The 14,843-nt window shown below is 44.9% G+C and overlaps 1 protein-coding gene across 4 annotated transcripts in view; it reads left to right on the plus strand.

Annotated features, from left to right (window-relative positions):
• Positions 1-5,673: 5,673 nt before the first annotated feature.
• DACH1 (dachshund family transcription factor 1) overlaps positions 5,674-14,843 on the plus strand; it is a gene marked incomplete at its 5' end in the record, with an annotated part of 382,732 nt that continues 373,562 nt past the window's right edge. For all 4 annotated transcript variants that reach the window (XM_080613963.1, XM_080613964.1, XM_080613965.1 and 1 more), the window contains one exon: positions 5,674-6,404. In XM_080613963.1, coding sequence (XP_080470089.1) covers positions 5,674-6,404 — 731 coding nt within the window. The remainder of the gene's footprint in view (positions 6,405-14,843) is intronic.

Raw genomic sequence — 14,843 nt, forward strand, 5'->3', positions numbered from 1 at the left:
GGGTGGGGAGCACGGGAAAGAGCATCTCAAAGTAGACCACCGCTTTAACATAATTTAACGGCAGGGGCTTTGCACTTCGTAATTACTGCTCCGAGCGACTTTTTCTACCTATTGGTAGGCGAATTAACACGTTGGACTGAGGACCCCTCATGAGAGCCCGAGCGTAACTCAGACAGGGCTCCCCACCTATTCCAGTCCTCATTTAATTCACGCAGGGAAGTTGGTGATCGCTTCCTCGTCGCACCGCAGCCAGCTTTCTTGGCCGTCCGTCTTCAGGTGGATGTCAGCAGGCGGTGCCCAGCTCCTGCTCCATCCCTCCATGCCTCTATCCATTCATCCATCCATCCATCCATTTCGCACCCCCCCCCCCCCCCCCCCCGTCCCAGGCAGCCCAAGCAGGGAACCCGACCCCCGATCCACTTCACCGTTTGGCTCTGGAAGCTACAACGTGATCGAGAGGCTCAAATCAACAGGGTTATTTTAGTTACTGACTTCGAAACGTATTTTCTAAGGTCAGAACAGTGACTTAAGGCTAAAAAAACCCCAAACAAAACCAAACAACAACAACAACCCCCCCCCAACAACTAAACCACGTAAATAATCAAGTCGCTTAATTGGCGTTTGGTATTTGCGATTTGCATATACGCGCTTGTGCAGGGGGGTGTGTGTGTGTGTGTGCGTGTGTGTACGAGATGTAGGGAGGAGGGAGGGAAGGGGTGAGAAGGTTCCCAAGTCGTCGGGTACTGCATCTCTCAGCACGGCACGTCTTTGGTCAGAGCATCAGTGAGCATCACCGTAGAGAACTCCCATTTCTCGTGGGGATGAAGGGACAGGATTGAAGTATTCCGGGGGGGGGGGGGGGGGAGGGGAAGGGTAAGGGTGAGGGTGAGGTGGCAAATCGGGCCCTTGTACTCGGGCGCTGATACCCTCGGAGCCAATGAGATGGCTCGCGGGAGTTAAGCCGGGAGAAGCTGCTCCAGCGCTGAAGGGATCGGGTCAATCAGAAAGTGTGCCAAGCCCTCCGGTCCTGTGCTGGGGATGTGCAGCCCCTTCTCTCATCTCTCCAGCTGAGAGAGGCACATTACACAGTCAGCTCAGGTGATCATTTGCTCCCAGATTCTCCTTTTTAAAGACTTCAAAAGTTATTTTTAATGGCTTCTGAAGTTTCTGTCGTTCCATTCTTCCACCTTTTTTTTTTTTTTTTTTTTTTTTGGTGTTAAGCAGGCACCATATGTAACTACAAATTGCAGTAAACAGAATGCGAAAGCAATTTTGCCGTGTATTATTTTGGACTTTTTATGATATATGGTGGACGGTTCAGAAGTGTATGCTGTTGTTGAAGCTGTTTGTGCTTGGTGTGCTAATGCACTGTTTGATTGAGTGAATTAGCAGTCATAACAATCTGGCAGACTGGCCATAGAAGTGTGCTCAAATTGATTTGTGTTATGGCTGGACTGGAAAATCTAGTGTTAGTTGTTTTTTGCCCTGGGGCATTGTTTGTACCGAAGTCCACTTTTCATTTAATTTTCCAATAGATTTTTGAAAGACCAAAAGGTTTGTGATCAACATTTGCTGCACTTTATTATTATTCTTTAGCTATTAAAAATAACCTATGAGTAATTTCAGGTTCCCCAAAACCTTGCTTTCAATTAGAGTAAACATAATTAGCGTGACGTCGTGCTTGGAATGGTAAATCTCCCTTTGTATCTATTAAGCATGTTATCTACTTGTCCTGTCACTGAAAGGAATCCAGTTTGTATTTGTATTGGACAAGGTCTGTGCTAGTTTGACTATAAAGCAACAATTAGAAAAACAGCACTGCAGCATCCAGTTTCTTATTACTGGTACAACACTTCCCATCAATCTCAACAGTATTCATGGAGTTTTCAATGTTTAGTAAATATCTTGGTGGAGGGGAAAAAAAAAGGCATCCCAATTCAGAGACTTACATTTCTATAAGCCTTTTTTCCTGAGCAATGCAGGGGGGATTTGGTATGAGGTCCCTCCTCTTCCTCAGGCTTCCCTCCAAAATAACAGATAGCTTCTGAAAGGAGGATTGCTGCATGAGACGCCGGAGATTAAAAGCAAAACAGAACTTACCTTCTCTTTGCCAGTACTTGCTGCTTTCCTAGAATCTTCTACTCAGCAGTCATTTGCAAGAATTAATCATGCAGCATGATTAAACCTAAACTATTACTCTATTGATCATACAGAAAGCTTTGTGACATCATTTAGTTTCTTCTCTTCAGAAACTGGTGAACAAAACAGGTCACTAGACAAGGGTAAGACAAAATACAAGATAGGTATTTTTTAGGAAAACAAATTAAAAAGAAATGCCGGGGGGGGGGGAAGGGGGGAAATACCATGGATTAATTTAAAAGGGTAATACACTATTCATCCTTACCAGGTGCCTATCTTCTTCATGCATCCCTTCCCCCGGTTCATTCCTTCACACACGTTCAGAAGAGAAGTACTTTTCTGGTTTTCTGAATGAATTTAAACATTTAATTATCAGTAATAAGTGATTGTGGTTGGGGAAGGGGAGCTGAGGTACTATCCTATCTCCTGTCAGTCAGGTATTCAGATCCCTTGAAATGCAACAGCTACAATGCATTTTCTAATTGCATTTTACCCTTTAGAGCTGCCCTCAAATTTGTAATTTAATAAAACAGTGAACTTCTTATCAGTCTTTTTTTACAGCAATAAATTACAATCACTGTCAATACATCTTACTGCTTTAACATACATTTTAATACAGCAAAACGGTTAAAAGAAAAAAAAAAGGGAGACAGAGAAATACAGAGAATACCTGCCCTGAACATGAGCAGAAAAGAAGCCCTGCTTCAAACAATATTCCAGGGAAGAAATTAAAGACTTCTTAATTAGTGCAGCAATTAAGCTTTCTTGGTCGCATTTTAATCAGCCCAGGCCCTATCAAAGGACAAACAGAACGATTTGCAGGTCTTTGAATTTTAAACAGTCTTATTGATTTCACCACCGTAAGTCTTCACTTGACATAGGGAGATTTTTCAAAAATCAGTTACAGTAATTTGAGTTTTGCTGATATCAACTCAGGGAGATAAAAAAAGAAAACACCCAACAGTATCATTACATGAAAGGGTCAGCGAGTAAGAGAAATGCAATCTAAAAAAGTTTACACAGAGCAGCCTCAGGATTTGTTCATGCGTTTGTGGGAGCATGTGAGTGTACGAGTGAGTTCAAATAAATTCAGTCACTCCCCATAATCACGAGAAACACTTACCAAGCCAGAAGCCTTTAGGAGTGTTGGATCTTTTCATAAATCTCTTTCTAGGTTTCTAATCCCATTGTTGCATTGAAATGATCAAGGTTAACCCAAACCTGTGGTAGTAAACCCTTTCAAACTACATTTTTTTATATGGTTTTGAACCATGAGGATTATATATCCATGAGGGCACACAGCAACAAGAAAAGCAGAAGGGCTGGTGTGCATCACATTGTAGTGAAGGTGGAGAACAAATGAAATGGTAGGTTTCCTAATTCAGAGTTCTCTCAGATCCCCGAGTGGTAATATGACATGTGTCTGGGTCTGTCCTGATCTTCTCCAGGATCTGTCCTGATCTTCTCCAGGTGCCGGGGAAGGTGAGATGCAAATGGATAGTTGAGGCAAAGAAAACCTGGACAGAGTTGGTTTCCTACAACTAGAAAAAGAAAGATGCAGTGTATTAACAGTTTTAAATTACAAGTCTTATGCAACACTAGATTCCGCCAGTAGAACTCAAGTTGAACAAGCTCCTCCAGAAAAACGTTCTGAAAAAGCACCTAAAAACGACGGTAAGAAGTTTTCTCCACAATAATAGGTATGCAAGACTTCCAAACAAAATGACACTTCGTATTCTCCTGGTTTATTTGTAAATTTTAAAGATTTTAGTGCACTGCTCTGCTAAACTTTCACTAGCAAAGATCACCTTTGTCCTTTAGAACACCTATTAGAACATGAATTCCCATAAATTGAACTTTGAAGTAAAACAAGCAAGTAGATCATACAAGAACAGCTTACATCTGGTAATGTGGAAATTCCCCTCCACTGAATTACTACAGTTGAGATTATCCACTTTGTAGATGTGTCATCCCATGAGTCATACCTCACATAATAGTACACATAATAAAAAAGCACCTATAGGCACATACATGCATCACAATTAATTAAACACAGAGTGTATATTTTTAAAGCAGGAGAACTACGCACACGCCGAACCCTACTTCTGCAGACCCCCCCAATCTATCCGAACAGCCGTTTCTTTACCCCTTTAAACACGCCAAGTGCCCTCCACATAAGCAGAACCAAGCTCCGGGCTTCCCCGACCAACACCGACGCTCCACTGGAGGGGGCAAATCAAGAGTTAGATCAGCACCCCCGGCGCCAGCGGCGCACAAGTACCACGGACACGCGTGGGGCCCCACCACGCCAGGCGAGGCGAGGTGCGTCCTACGCTGCCCGTTGCGCCACTGCGCATGCGTGGGCAAGCGCAGCGGCTCAGTTTGCGCGCTACCTGGCGGGGGAGTCGGCGCGCTTTCTGCGCGGTGCCGGCACCTGTTGCGCAGAGGTACCTGCGCGGCCTGGGCTGGCCTCCTTCCCTTCTCCTAAGTTACTTGTGTGTCGCCGCTGCCCTCTTCGACGCGGTTTCCCGGCGGCGTGACCCGCAGAGCCGCGTCCCCTCGCGGGACCGTCTCCTTCGCCACGCAACGAAGGGGTTTCGGCGGTGCCGCCAAACCCTCAGCAACAACTCCCTCCACGTTTGTGGTCTCGGGAGAACAACAACCAACAACACGAGCAACAGACCGGTCCTGAGGTTTCCGCTTTTGTCCACGGGTGCCCCGGCCCCGGCAAGGTGCGCGGCTAGCGCCCGCCCGGCTCCCTGCTCCCGCTCCGGGGGAGCGCTGGAGACGCTCGTGTTTCTCCACAAACTGTGTTGACAAGCGATTGCTGAAAAGGGCTGGGAAAATTACATCTAGTCTCTGGTGGGGTGAAATATGAAACATGTAATCTAACGGTTCCTGAAGGGGAGGGGGGGAGAAAGAGACTTCTGTCTCCCTCTCTGTTTTCCTGCTCCGGGTTCCTGGTTGGATAATTCGGGTTAATACTAGTGAGTGAGCCTTTTGCTGCTTCAAAGGGTATTTCAAGTTGCCGGAGCTCCTCCCCTCCGCACCGTGTGACAACAACAACTCGTCCAGCGAGCGAGCGGCGGCGGCAGCAGCCAGCACTTCCCAGCTCATTTTCTCTCTGTCATTTCCCTCTCAATCTTTGATCAATGTACTTGCCAGAGAGAAACGAAGTCCTTCAAACCTCCTCTTTTTCACCTTCGTCTTTAACGTGGTGCTAGAGCAAGGACCACAAAAAGAAACTGCCCTCCCCCTCCCCTCGGCCCCAGCCCCGCCGCCCGGAGCGGACTTCTCCTCCTCCTCCTCCTCCTCCGTCCCCACTTGCGGGACACTTTGTGCGTTCTCTCTCTCACTCTGCCCCCTGCTCTCTCGCTCGCCGCAGCACCTGATCTGGGGTTATCCCCCCCTTCTTCTCCCCCCTTCTCCCTTCTCTCCTTTCCTCCTTTTTTTTAAATTTTTTTTTCCCCTTTCCCCTGCGTGTGTGTGGGAACTTTTCCCCCTCCCCCTGCCCCCTCCGCCGTATATGTGACCATGGCCGTACCGGCTGCTTTGATCCCTCCGACCCAGCTGGTCCCCCCTCAGCCTCCGGTCTCAACTTCTGCCGCCTGCACCACCACCACCACCACCTCCTCGTCGGCCACCTCCTCGTCAGCCACCTCCTCTCCGTCTCCGTCCATCGCTCCCCCGCCGGCCGCTTCGGGGACAAATCTATTCCGGCCGGAGCCCATCGCAGCGGCGGCATCAGCGGCGGTGGCGACGGCCACAGTCACCTCCACCACCAGCGGCGGCGGCGGTAACGGCAGCAGCAGCGGCAGCCCCAGCCTGGGCACCGGCGGCGGCAGCAGCAGCAGCGGCGGCAGCAGCGGCGGCACCTCCACTCCCAATGCCAGCGCAGCTAGCGCGGCCAGCAGTGTGCCCGGCAAGCCCGTGTACTCGACCCCGTCCCCGGTGGAGAACACCCCCCAGAATAACGAGTGCAAGATGGTGGATCTGAGGGGGGCCAAAGTAGCCTCCTTCACCGTGGAGGGCTGCGAGCTCATCTGCCTGCCCCAGGCTTTCGACCTCTTCCTGAAGCACTTGGTGGGGGGCTTGCACACGGTCTACACCAAGCTGAAGCGGCTGGAGATCACGCCCGTGGTCTGCAACGTGGAGCAGGTCCGCATCCTGAGGGGGCTGGGGGCTATCCAGCCCGGGGTCAACCGCTGCAAACTCATCTCCAGGAAGGATTTCGAGACCCTCTACAACGACTGCACCAACGCCAGGTAACCGCCGCAAGGCACACGCACATCCCGCGCCCCCTCCCCGCCGCCGCCTCCCGTCCCACCCCCGTGCGGTGCGGCCCGGCCCGGCCCGGCGTGCGCTGCGCTCGTTCCCTCTGCTTCCCGCAGCCAATGCTCGGCTCTGGGGCAGCGGGTGGAAGGGAGCTACCCGCGCCCGGAGGCCACATGCAGTCGCCCTCTCCCCTCTCCCCTGCTGCCCTGGCACCCAGGCGGCCTCCTCCTGAGCCGGCCGCGCCGCTTCTTAGTGGGACAGAGGGAGAGACGGGAAGGGGTGTCTGTGTCTCCCTCCGTCTGTGCCTAGCAAGTGTCGCCTTGTCATTGTTCCCTTCTCTCCCTCTGGCCGAGGCGTCCGCAGGCTCCGGGCGGCCGTGGGCAGCGCAGTGCTCTGCTTAAGCGGGGAGGGGGCAGCGCGGCCTAAAAGTGCTTTTTAAGCGACAAACACGCCGCTCCAACTGTATCCCTGAATGTATCTTTAAAACAGGCAGTCTTGGGAAAAAGCTGCCCGAAGGGTCCACGGGAGTGGGCGGGGAGCGGTCCCGGAGGGAAGGGGGGACACGCACTCGGGCAACACACGAACACTCGGGTTTCGGGTAAATGGGTAGGGGCGTGGAGCCGCCTCCCGGGCGGAGGGCCCTGCCCAGGGGGAATGGAGGCCCCTTGGCCATAAGCCGCTGTCATGTAGTCGAACCATGAGAGCACTTTTTGTATCAGTCTATGAGGCAGTTGCCACATGGCGAATGGGGGGGGGGGAGACGGGGGACGGGGACGGAGGGCGGGAAGACGGCGAGGAGGAGGAGGTGGCGGCGGCTGCTTTGGGGTAGCGGGGAGAGGTGCCAGGCGGCCGGGATGGGCTGCTTCCCGTGGGGGGAGGGGAGGGTCCGGTCCCGGTAGAGCAGGTGCGAGCAGCACCCGGATCCCGGCAGCCAGGAGGGGCCAGCGCGGGCGCAGGAGGGTTTTGGCGAGGCTGAATCCTGTTACAGCGCAGCATAACGCGGGCGCGGTGGCGGGGACGGAGAGGGGTAACGCCGCGCTCCCCGCGGGTCGGGGCGGGGGGACGGCGGAGGAGAGGTGAAGCTTCAAACTTGCTAGAACGGGGAGGGGTGTTGGGGCAAGGGAGGGGGCAGGGGGAGCTGGCAGGAAAGGAAATGTCTGCTGCAATAGCAGCCCGCATTGCAACCGAGGGCGAAAGCGTGGGGCTGCTATCTCTCCATCTGTAGGTTACAGGGCTGAATCTGCTTGATACGGGGAAGGGATCGCATAACTGCCGTGACCCCGAGATGAGAGCGGTCGGAAGCGCCGCCAGCTCCCGGGCCACCCTCCGTGACTCGGGCGGGCAGCTCCTCTCCGGATCTACCGGCTGGGAGCGGCGGCAGGAGCTGCACCCGGAGCGATGTCGTAGGCAAAGTCCCGATGTTACTTTCGGTACACGCAAATAAACAGACCGGGCTTGTTTCACTTTCCTATTGTCAGATTTCAAGGTGCAGCCGCAGCTAACACGTGGGGAATTAACCCCAGGCGATGCCGTGCTCCTTCCCTCCCTCTCCCCTTCTCCCCTCCCCTCTCCTCATGGCGGGGGGTGTGCCGTTCCCTCCGTCCCCCCTGCCCGAGTTAGTTGGGGGTAGTTGGGACTTATTAGCATAGAGCCCGGCGAAGCAGAGCCTTGACACTGCAGTAGCTGTTGCTAGATGGATTGTTGAAGTTCCTGAATATTCAGGGCAGCAGGACAAAACAGCCTGGAATAACTTCCAAGCGCTGACATAACTGTAGCTGCTCGGGTAACTCTGCTGTTGTTTCATGTGGGACCAACATGAATATTAATAGCTGCTTTTAGCCGATTTTTTTTTTTTTTTTTTAATGTGTGTCATGTAACTTCTAACAGCTCTGCACAAGTTCCAAGATCTGGTCCTTAAAATAAACTCACGGAAGTTTTATTTTGCCACGGTCATAATGTGTGAGTTGTAATTTGAATGCGTGAAATTACTAAAACAGAGAAAAGAGAAACTTTTTTTTTTGGGGGGGGAGGGGGGGTGGGGGTTACGGGAGCAGGGGGACACCAGTTCTTGGGCTTGGCAGGGTTCTAAAAGGGTATGGCAGCCTGGTTGTTACATGGCTTGATTATGTCAACAGCGCAGAATCGGCCGTGTTTCAGCTGTTTCTGAGGTCTGCTCTGTTATCATCCAGCGTCGTAGAAATTACAGTAGTAGGTTCAGAAGTGGATAGGATTTGACCCTTAAAAAGCGTAATTGTAGTAGACTTATTTATACACCCATTAAGCAAATAACTTAATGGAAAGGATATACAATAGGTATGCAGAATGTGTTAATAGAGTATAGACGTATAAAGCAAAGTGGGTCAGTGAGTTTTGGTCAAAACAGATGATATCATCAGAAGATAAATCTGTGTTTACTCTCTGGGTTTCCCATCCAATACATTTCATTCTGATTCTTCTTTCCTTACAAATTATTGGAAATTATTTCTGATGTTACAGTAATTACACAGGATATTTTGATCTACTTGGTTTGGCAATTTAAGTGATCTTTCCAGACTCAGGGACTGCATATGTAGTCGGGTAATGTCTTTTTGTATCTTGTGTGGACACTTAATTGTCGAGATGGAAGCTGTAAGAGCCAACTCCGTCCTAGCGGCTAAATTGTTATACTCATCAGATTCAAAAATTTTGAACCAGCATGTTATCACTGTTATATTTGTCCCATAATCAGCTGATGCACTCAAATACGCTGATCTCTTTTTGGAAAGCTTCATCAAGGTTAATATGTTATTTAATCAAAAAAAGGCATCCAGATAAAGCTATTACTTTGTTGTTCTTTGAATGGATTGAATCGTTAGTTGCCGATTGTTGTGGAAATAATTTGTAATAACTTATTTCGAGATGGAAAAGTTTTAGAAGTGTTTCACCAAAATGATACATTTTAACTGTGATATTGCTATTTAAAAAAAAAAAATCAATCAAACAAAAATCAGTGAAACAGCAGGGGATTTTCTATTGAATGCTTAATGTGGAGGTCTGTAAAGTGAATTGGTTTCTGTGTTTATTTGTGATACTACTAATAATAACATGATACTAAAGGACCTTTTTCTAAATTAGGCTTCTGTATCAGTTCACTGGAAAAATAAGCTTCCGTTATGGAAGATGACTTTTCTTTTTTGGTCATACTGACCTTTGCTTTTATTTTCCTCATAAAAAGCACTGGTCGCCTAACAGAAATCCAGGAAATAGCAAACTGTGCATTTAGCTTACATTCCGAGTAAATGGTTTGACATTAATGGGATGCTAGAAAGCCATATGCCAAACAAATAAGGGAAGGATAAAGGCAAAACATGGAAAATATTTAGAGCTACTAGATGCTAATCGAGTCAGGTTTCTCGAATGTGTGCGTGAAAGAGAGTAGCGAACTGCACATTGGATGTCACCTGCCCAGGATTAATGACCTGGAAGATATTGATCCCAGATTGTTCCTGGTCTCTTGTGTTTTGAACACTTGTTGTGGAATTTTACCATGCAGGGTCCCTTCATGGAGTTTTCCCATAGACTTAGGCTGGCTTTGGATCATGCCCACCCGAGTAAAGACTAAAAGCGTGTGCCTTCTGACCTCTCTCCTGTGGCCAGGACATGTTAATCTTTTCTGACATTTGAAGATGATTTTGAATGAGTTCATTGACATTCATACTTAAAGCTGGGAATTATTTGCACTGTTTGGAAGCTGTTTGCAAATTTTGGAAAACAACGTAATTGATTTTTGAATATAAAGAGGAAAGATGCCGAACATGAAACAATTCCCTTCAAAGCCTGTCTTACTATGGCAGTTATTCAGTCTGTATTTGCTAGCTTCTGCTTTTCTCAAATTATGTGGACTTAGCATGTACTTGTTTACTGAATACTGCACGCTTGCATAGGCTTTTTCTGTTTGTATTAATTAAAGGAGTATCTCACCCAGATAGGTTAGTGCAGATCACAGATATTTCAAATGACAGGTCAGCAAGTGCAGCTGAAAGGAATGTCAAATACATAGTATCTGTGGTTTATATTGATGACCTTCCTGCTTGCCACAGATTACTAAAATATAATCAGCAGAAATATGGTAGGTTTTACAAGCAAAGGCGACTTCTGGAAGGTCAGAGGATAAATTGTAGTACCTATAAAGAAGGAGTAAAAGGTTTGGAGGTGGCTTCATCAGACTGAAAAAGCCCTAAAAAGACTCCAGCCACTAGCAATTACAGAATTTTAATATCCATCTTACGTTATTTATTTACTAATAAATTTTATAAATTAAAAGCTGAGATCTTTGGACCATACTTACTGCAACAGAACAGACTTTTGATCTGATAGTTGGTCCCTAACAGTAGCCCAGTGTCTGATACTTGAGGAAGGGAACACTTCTCCCCAGTGAACATTTGTTGCCTGTTGTGCAATGCTGCCGGTGTTGTTCCAGTGCAGGGGTGTGAGGGGTTGCTAGTGATGGGCAGAGGGAGTATTTTCCCTGATTACTTCACATATTTTCCTAAAGTACTCAGTTTGATTAACTCCTCCATTATCTCATAGCTATGAATATCGGTAAAGTTTTGTGGTGGTTTTTTTTTGGTTTTTTTTTTTTTTTTTTTAGGAATATTTCACTGGTAGCTTACATAAAAATGCAGTTTTATTGTCACTTTTCCATCAGCTTAGGAGAACGGACTGTGTGAAAGCGCAACAAATAACTTTGTTATTTCCAGAAACCATTCCTTTCTCTGTTCACATGCTCACTTCAATCTTAGGCCTCCACTCTCTTTCTGGAGCTGCAGGCACAGTATCTGGGGCTGTGGGTCCCACTGGGTGCTGTGTAGAAGCACCCCGAAGTGTGTCCCCTATGGGCTAGCTCTTGGGGGGCTGCTGTGCCCGCACTCATTCTCTCCTCTGAGACATCTCCGTGCTGTAAACCAAAATGCACCCAAAGTAATCTTACAAGCCTGCTTACTATTTTGTGATTTGGAGTGTGTTCCGAATGCTTCTTGGAAATGTTAAATTTGTTTGACTGCCAGGTAGTATTTCTTCTGTTCTCTCCTGTTACTAGATTGTTCCAGGCATCTGTTTTTGCCTATCTCTGCAATTCATCATCTAAAGTGAATTGCATATGAAGCATAGAATTGTCATACACTGGATTGAATTTTAATATTTTCCTTTTGAACTATATTGTAGGTATATTGAATTATTACTGCTATCTCTGCTGGTCTGATACAAGTAAATCCCTTTCAGCATTGCCTCTTCATGAAGAAGCCTTACAAGTTTAGCTGTGAGAAATAATTTCTGGCTGCAGGAGAGTAGAGGGGCTAGACAGAAACTACCGAGTTTTATCAAAATTGTGCAAACCAGTGAACTGGGAGTCCAAAACAGCCATGATGCCTGCCTGTTTTTAAGCAACAGGATTGGATTTAGATCCTCTTTCTTCTTTCATAAGTTAAATATGTTTTGTTTTTAAAATAACATTTGGAGCGTCTGCTTTGCATTATGAGTTAATTCCATTCATTGTTTTAAAATAGTTATTAACCTTTTGCAGATTATATACTGCACATGAACAGTAATTTTTTCAATAATCTTTAAATGTGCATACTGTAACAGCGCCATAATGTGGACTGACATAATATGAATTGACAGTAAATTTTTAGTTGCCTAAATATGTATTTAAGTGATAGGGCTGAAGAGTCATCTGCAAAAAGCTATTATGATCCAGAGAGTTAATTCATATATAGATAATTTTTTCAGCATGCATTAAGGAAGAATTTTTCTTTTTACACTATAATTTAAATTATTTTCCAGAGTCCTGAAACATAAATCAAAAATCTTTATATTTAGAATCAAGGTATGTCTGTGACTTGAATCCAGGTTACTTTAACTTTATCCTTAACCTACTATGTTCTGCTTATTTATCTGATACAGTGCTCAGCCGGGAGCATCTCCTAACAAGTGCTGAGGTTTCATTTCATAAGCGTTGAGGAATATTGAAGTGTAATTATTAAATACGGAATTTTCGTATTAATTGTGAGTAACTGTGAACTGAAAAAGAGTAGTGTATTTTCCATAGCATAAAGTAGAAAAATGCTGTCACTGAATTTTGTGAGAGGAAGGATCTCAGCGTTTGACCATACAGTTACATCCCAGTTTGGAATACTTTACTCTAAATCACTGAGAGGGATGAGCTGGGAAACCAAACCAGGGAAGGATGGCTCTGTAAATACCGAATACTTCCATTCTCTCCTGTGAATTTCCATAGGTCTCTTTTAGAGATGGGACATTGGACTGAAAAGACCCTGTGGGGCAATTCAGAGTACATTCACCAAAACTAATCAAACTGCTTGCATGAGTTGTGATTGAGGAAATGTATCACAAAATGTATTTCAGTTCACGTTGCTTTAAACAATGTTTTGTGATAATTACGTTTAGAGTCAACATCCTGCTGTGGCATATATATATATGAATATATACAAATACAATTTGCAGAATTGTATGGAAAGATCTTGTAAATCATGCGTATCGAAACAGTTTATTAGGAATAAACAGAAACTTTCTAAAATAGTATAAACCTGTGGAGTTTTTTTTGTTGTTGTTGTTTTTGTTTTTAATATTTTCAATATTATACTTTTGATGTAATAAAACAATCTGAAGTTTTTATTGTGCACCCTTGAGAATACTTGTGTGGGTGACACCTACATAACTTCCAGTTCATTATTCTGGTTAATGGTACCCTGTTCACTCCAAAGCTAATTTACTGTAGGTATTTTCTTTGCATCCTGTATACTTTGCATCTTCCTCATGAAAAAGAAAGTTATTTTAGTATGAAAAAGACACACAAAAAAAAGTGTTGCAAATGTCAAACAGTGGGATTTTATGTCCATCCGAAGGCTGAAATTAGCCATAGTCCAGAAACAGTGGAGCAGGTGCAATTAAAATTTCCTGGTGCACCTTGCCACACTAACTGCCCGTTCTTTTTCCATTCAAATAAGGGGATGTTTGGTCATGAAATTTTCCTACTCATCCTCAGAATTTATAGAATTATTCCCTGAATCAGCCAAATGGCTAAATTCTGCTTAAATTCCTTTTGATCTGAAAAAAGCTTGAGTTCAAGTAAAGCTTTCAGACACATTTTCTTACTCACATTTTGCTTCTATGTGATACTAAAATACTAGAAAAAAAAGTACACCTTAATTATTAAGACGTGGGTTTTTTTATGTTTAATTTATTTCTTAGGTTGTATGACTGGAAGGCCCATACATAGGTGTATGTACAGATTGCCTGGCTGACAAAATAACAGTTACATACTGGAATTGGATGAGGCTGGGAGAAGGGGAGTATGTGGGACTGCTGCAAACATTTTTAGCATCATTGACAGATAAAATATATTTGTAACGTTACGATGTCATGACTGAAGTTCATAGCTCTGAATAACATTCATATTAGAGCACTTGTTAATGATACTGTACTGAGACCAGGTAACAGGTATTTTACATTTGGATCAAAAGCTGTTGTTCGGGACATGTCTCTCAGACATTTACAAATTGTCATATGATAGAAATAATTTTTAAATGTTACTTTTGGGAAATGTTTTGCTTTTTCATCTGACATAAAACAATTGTAAGGGATCAAAAAGAAAGTAGTTACATAAAGTCAACTGTAAAGGGAACAGGTAATAAATAAATATATTTTTTATTACTATTTAATTACATCTTTTGTAACCTTGATTTCATATTGTTGTCATACTAGTGATTTTATTTTTTTTTTTAAATGAAGAGCTAGATCATGATTTAATGTATGGGACAGAAAAAAGCTGCTTTCAGGTTACAGGTACTGTATTTTTAAGAGAAGCACAAACAACGCATTACATTTTTATTGGTGATAAATCTAATCAGGGCTCATTAATAGTTTGAACATTCTTTAAAAACGTGGCTAAAACTATTGCTTTTGAACTGTACTTTCCCAAATGTAGTAAAAATGTAAACCTAATATTTTAATTGGTTTTATATCATGTTTTAATGGATGCCAGCATTATCTGTCTTTACAAAGCATATAATTTATTTCCATTCTCCTGGCCTGCTATAAAAACATTTCTTTGTTGGAGAAGGTCACCTGTAGGACTTAGCTATTTACATTAAAATAAAAAAGCTGTGGTATTAACCATATGCTTAACTTTAAGAATGTGGATAGTCCTGTTGCTTTCAGTAGCCTACATACATCTTCTAAACCAAGCATATGCAAGATATATTTGGTAATGCTATAAAAGAACCAGTTGACATCTTTGATAGGAAGCTGTCTTACTGTATAATTGCTTGTATTTGTGGAGACAGTTTGAAAGCATTGAAAAAATGCTTTAGTTTTAGTGTTCTGTAAATTAACACCTGTTGCGTGAAATAGATTCATGATGCATTTTTTAA

This window comes from Psittacula echo, assembly GCF_963264785.1.
Source record: "Psittacula echo genome assembly, chromosome: 3".
In the NCBI taxonomy this organism is placed as follows: Eukaryota; Metazoa; Chordata; class Aves; order Psittaciformes; family Psittacidae; genus Psittacula; species Psittacula echo.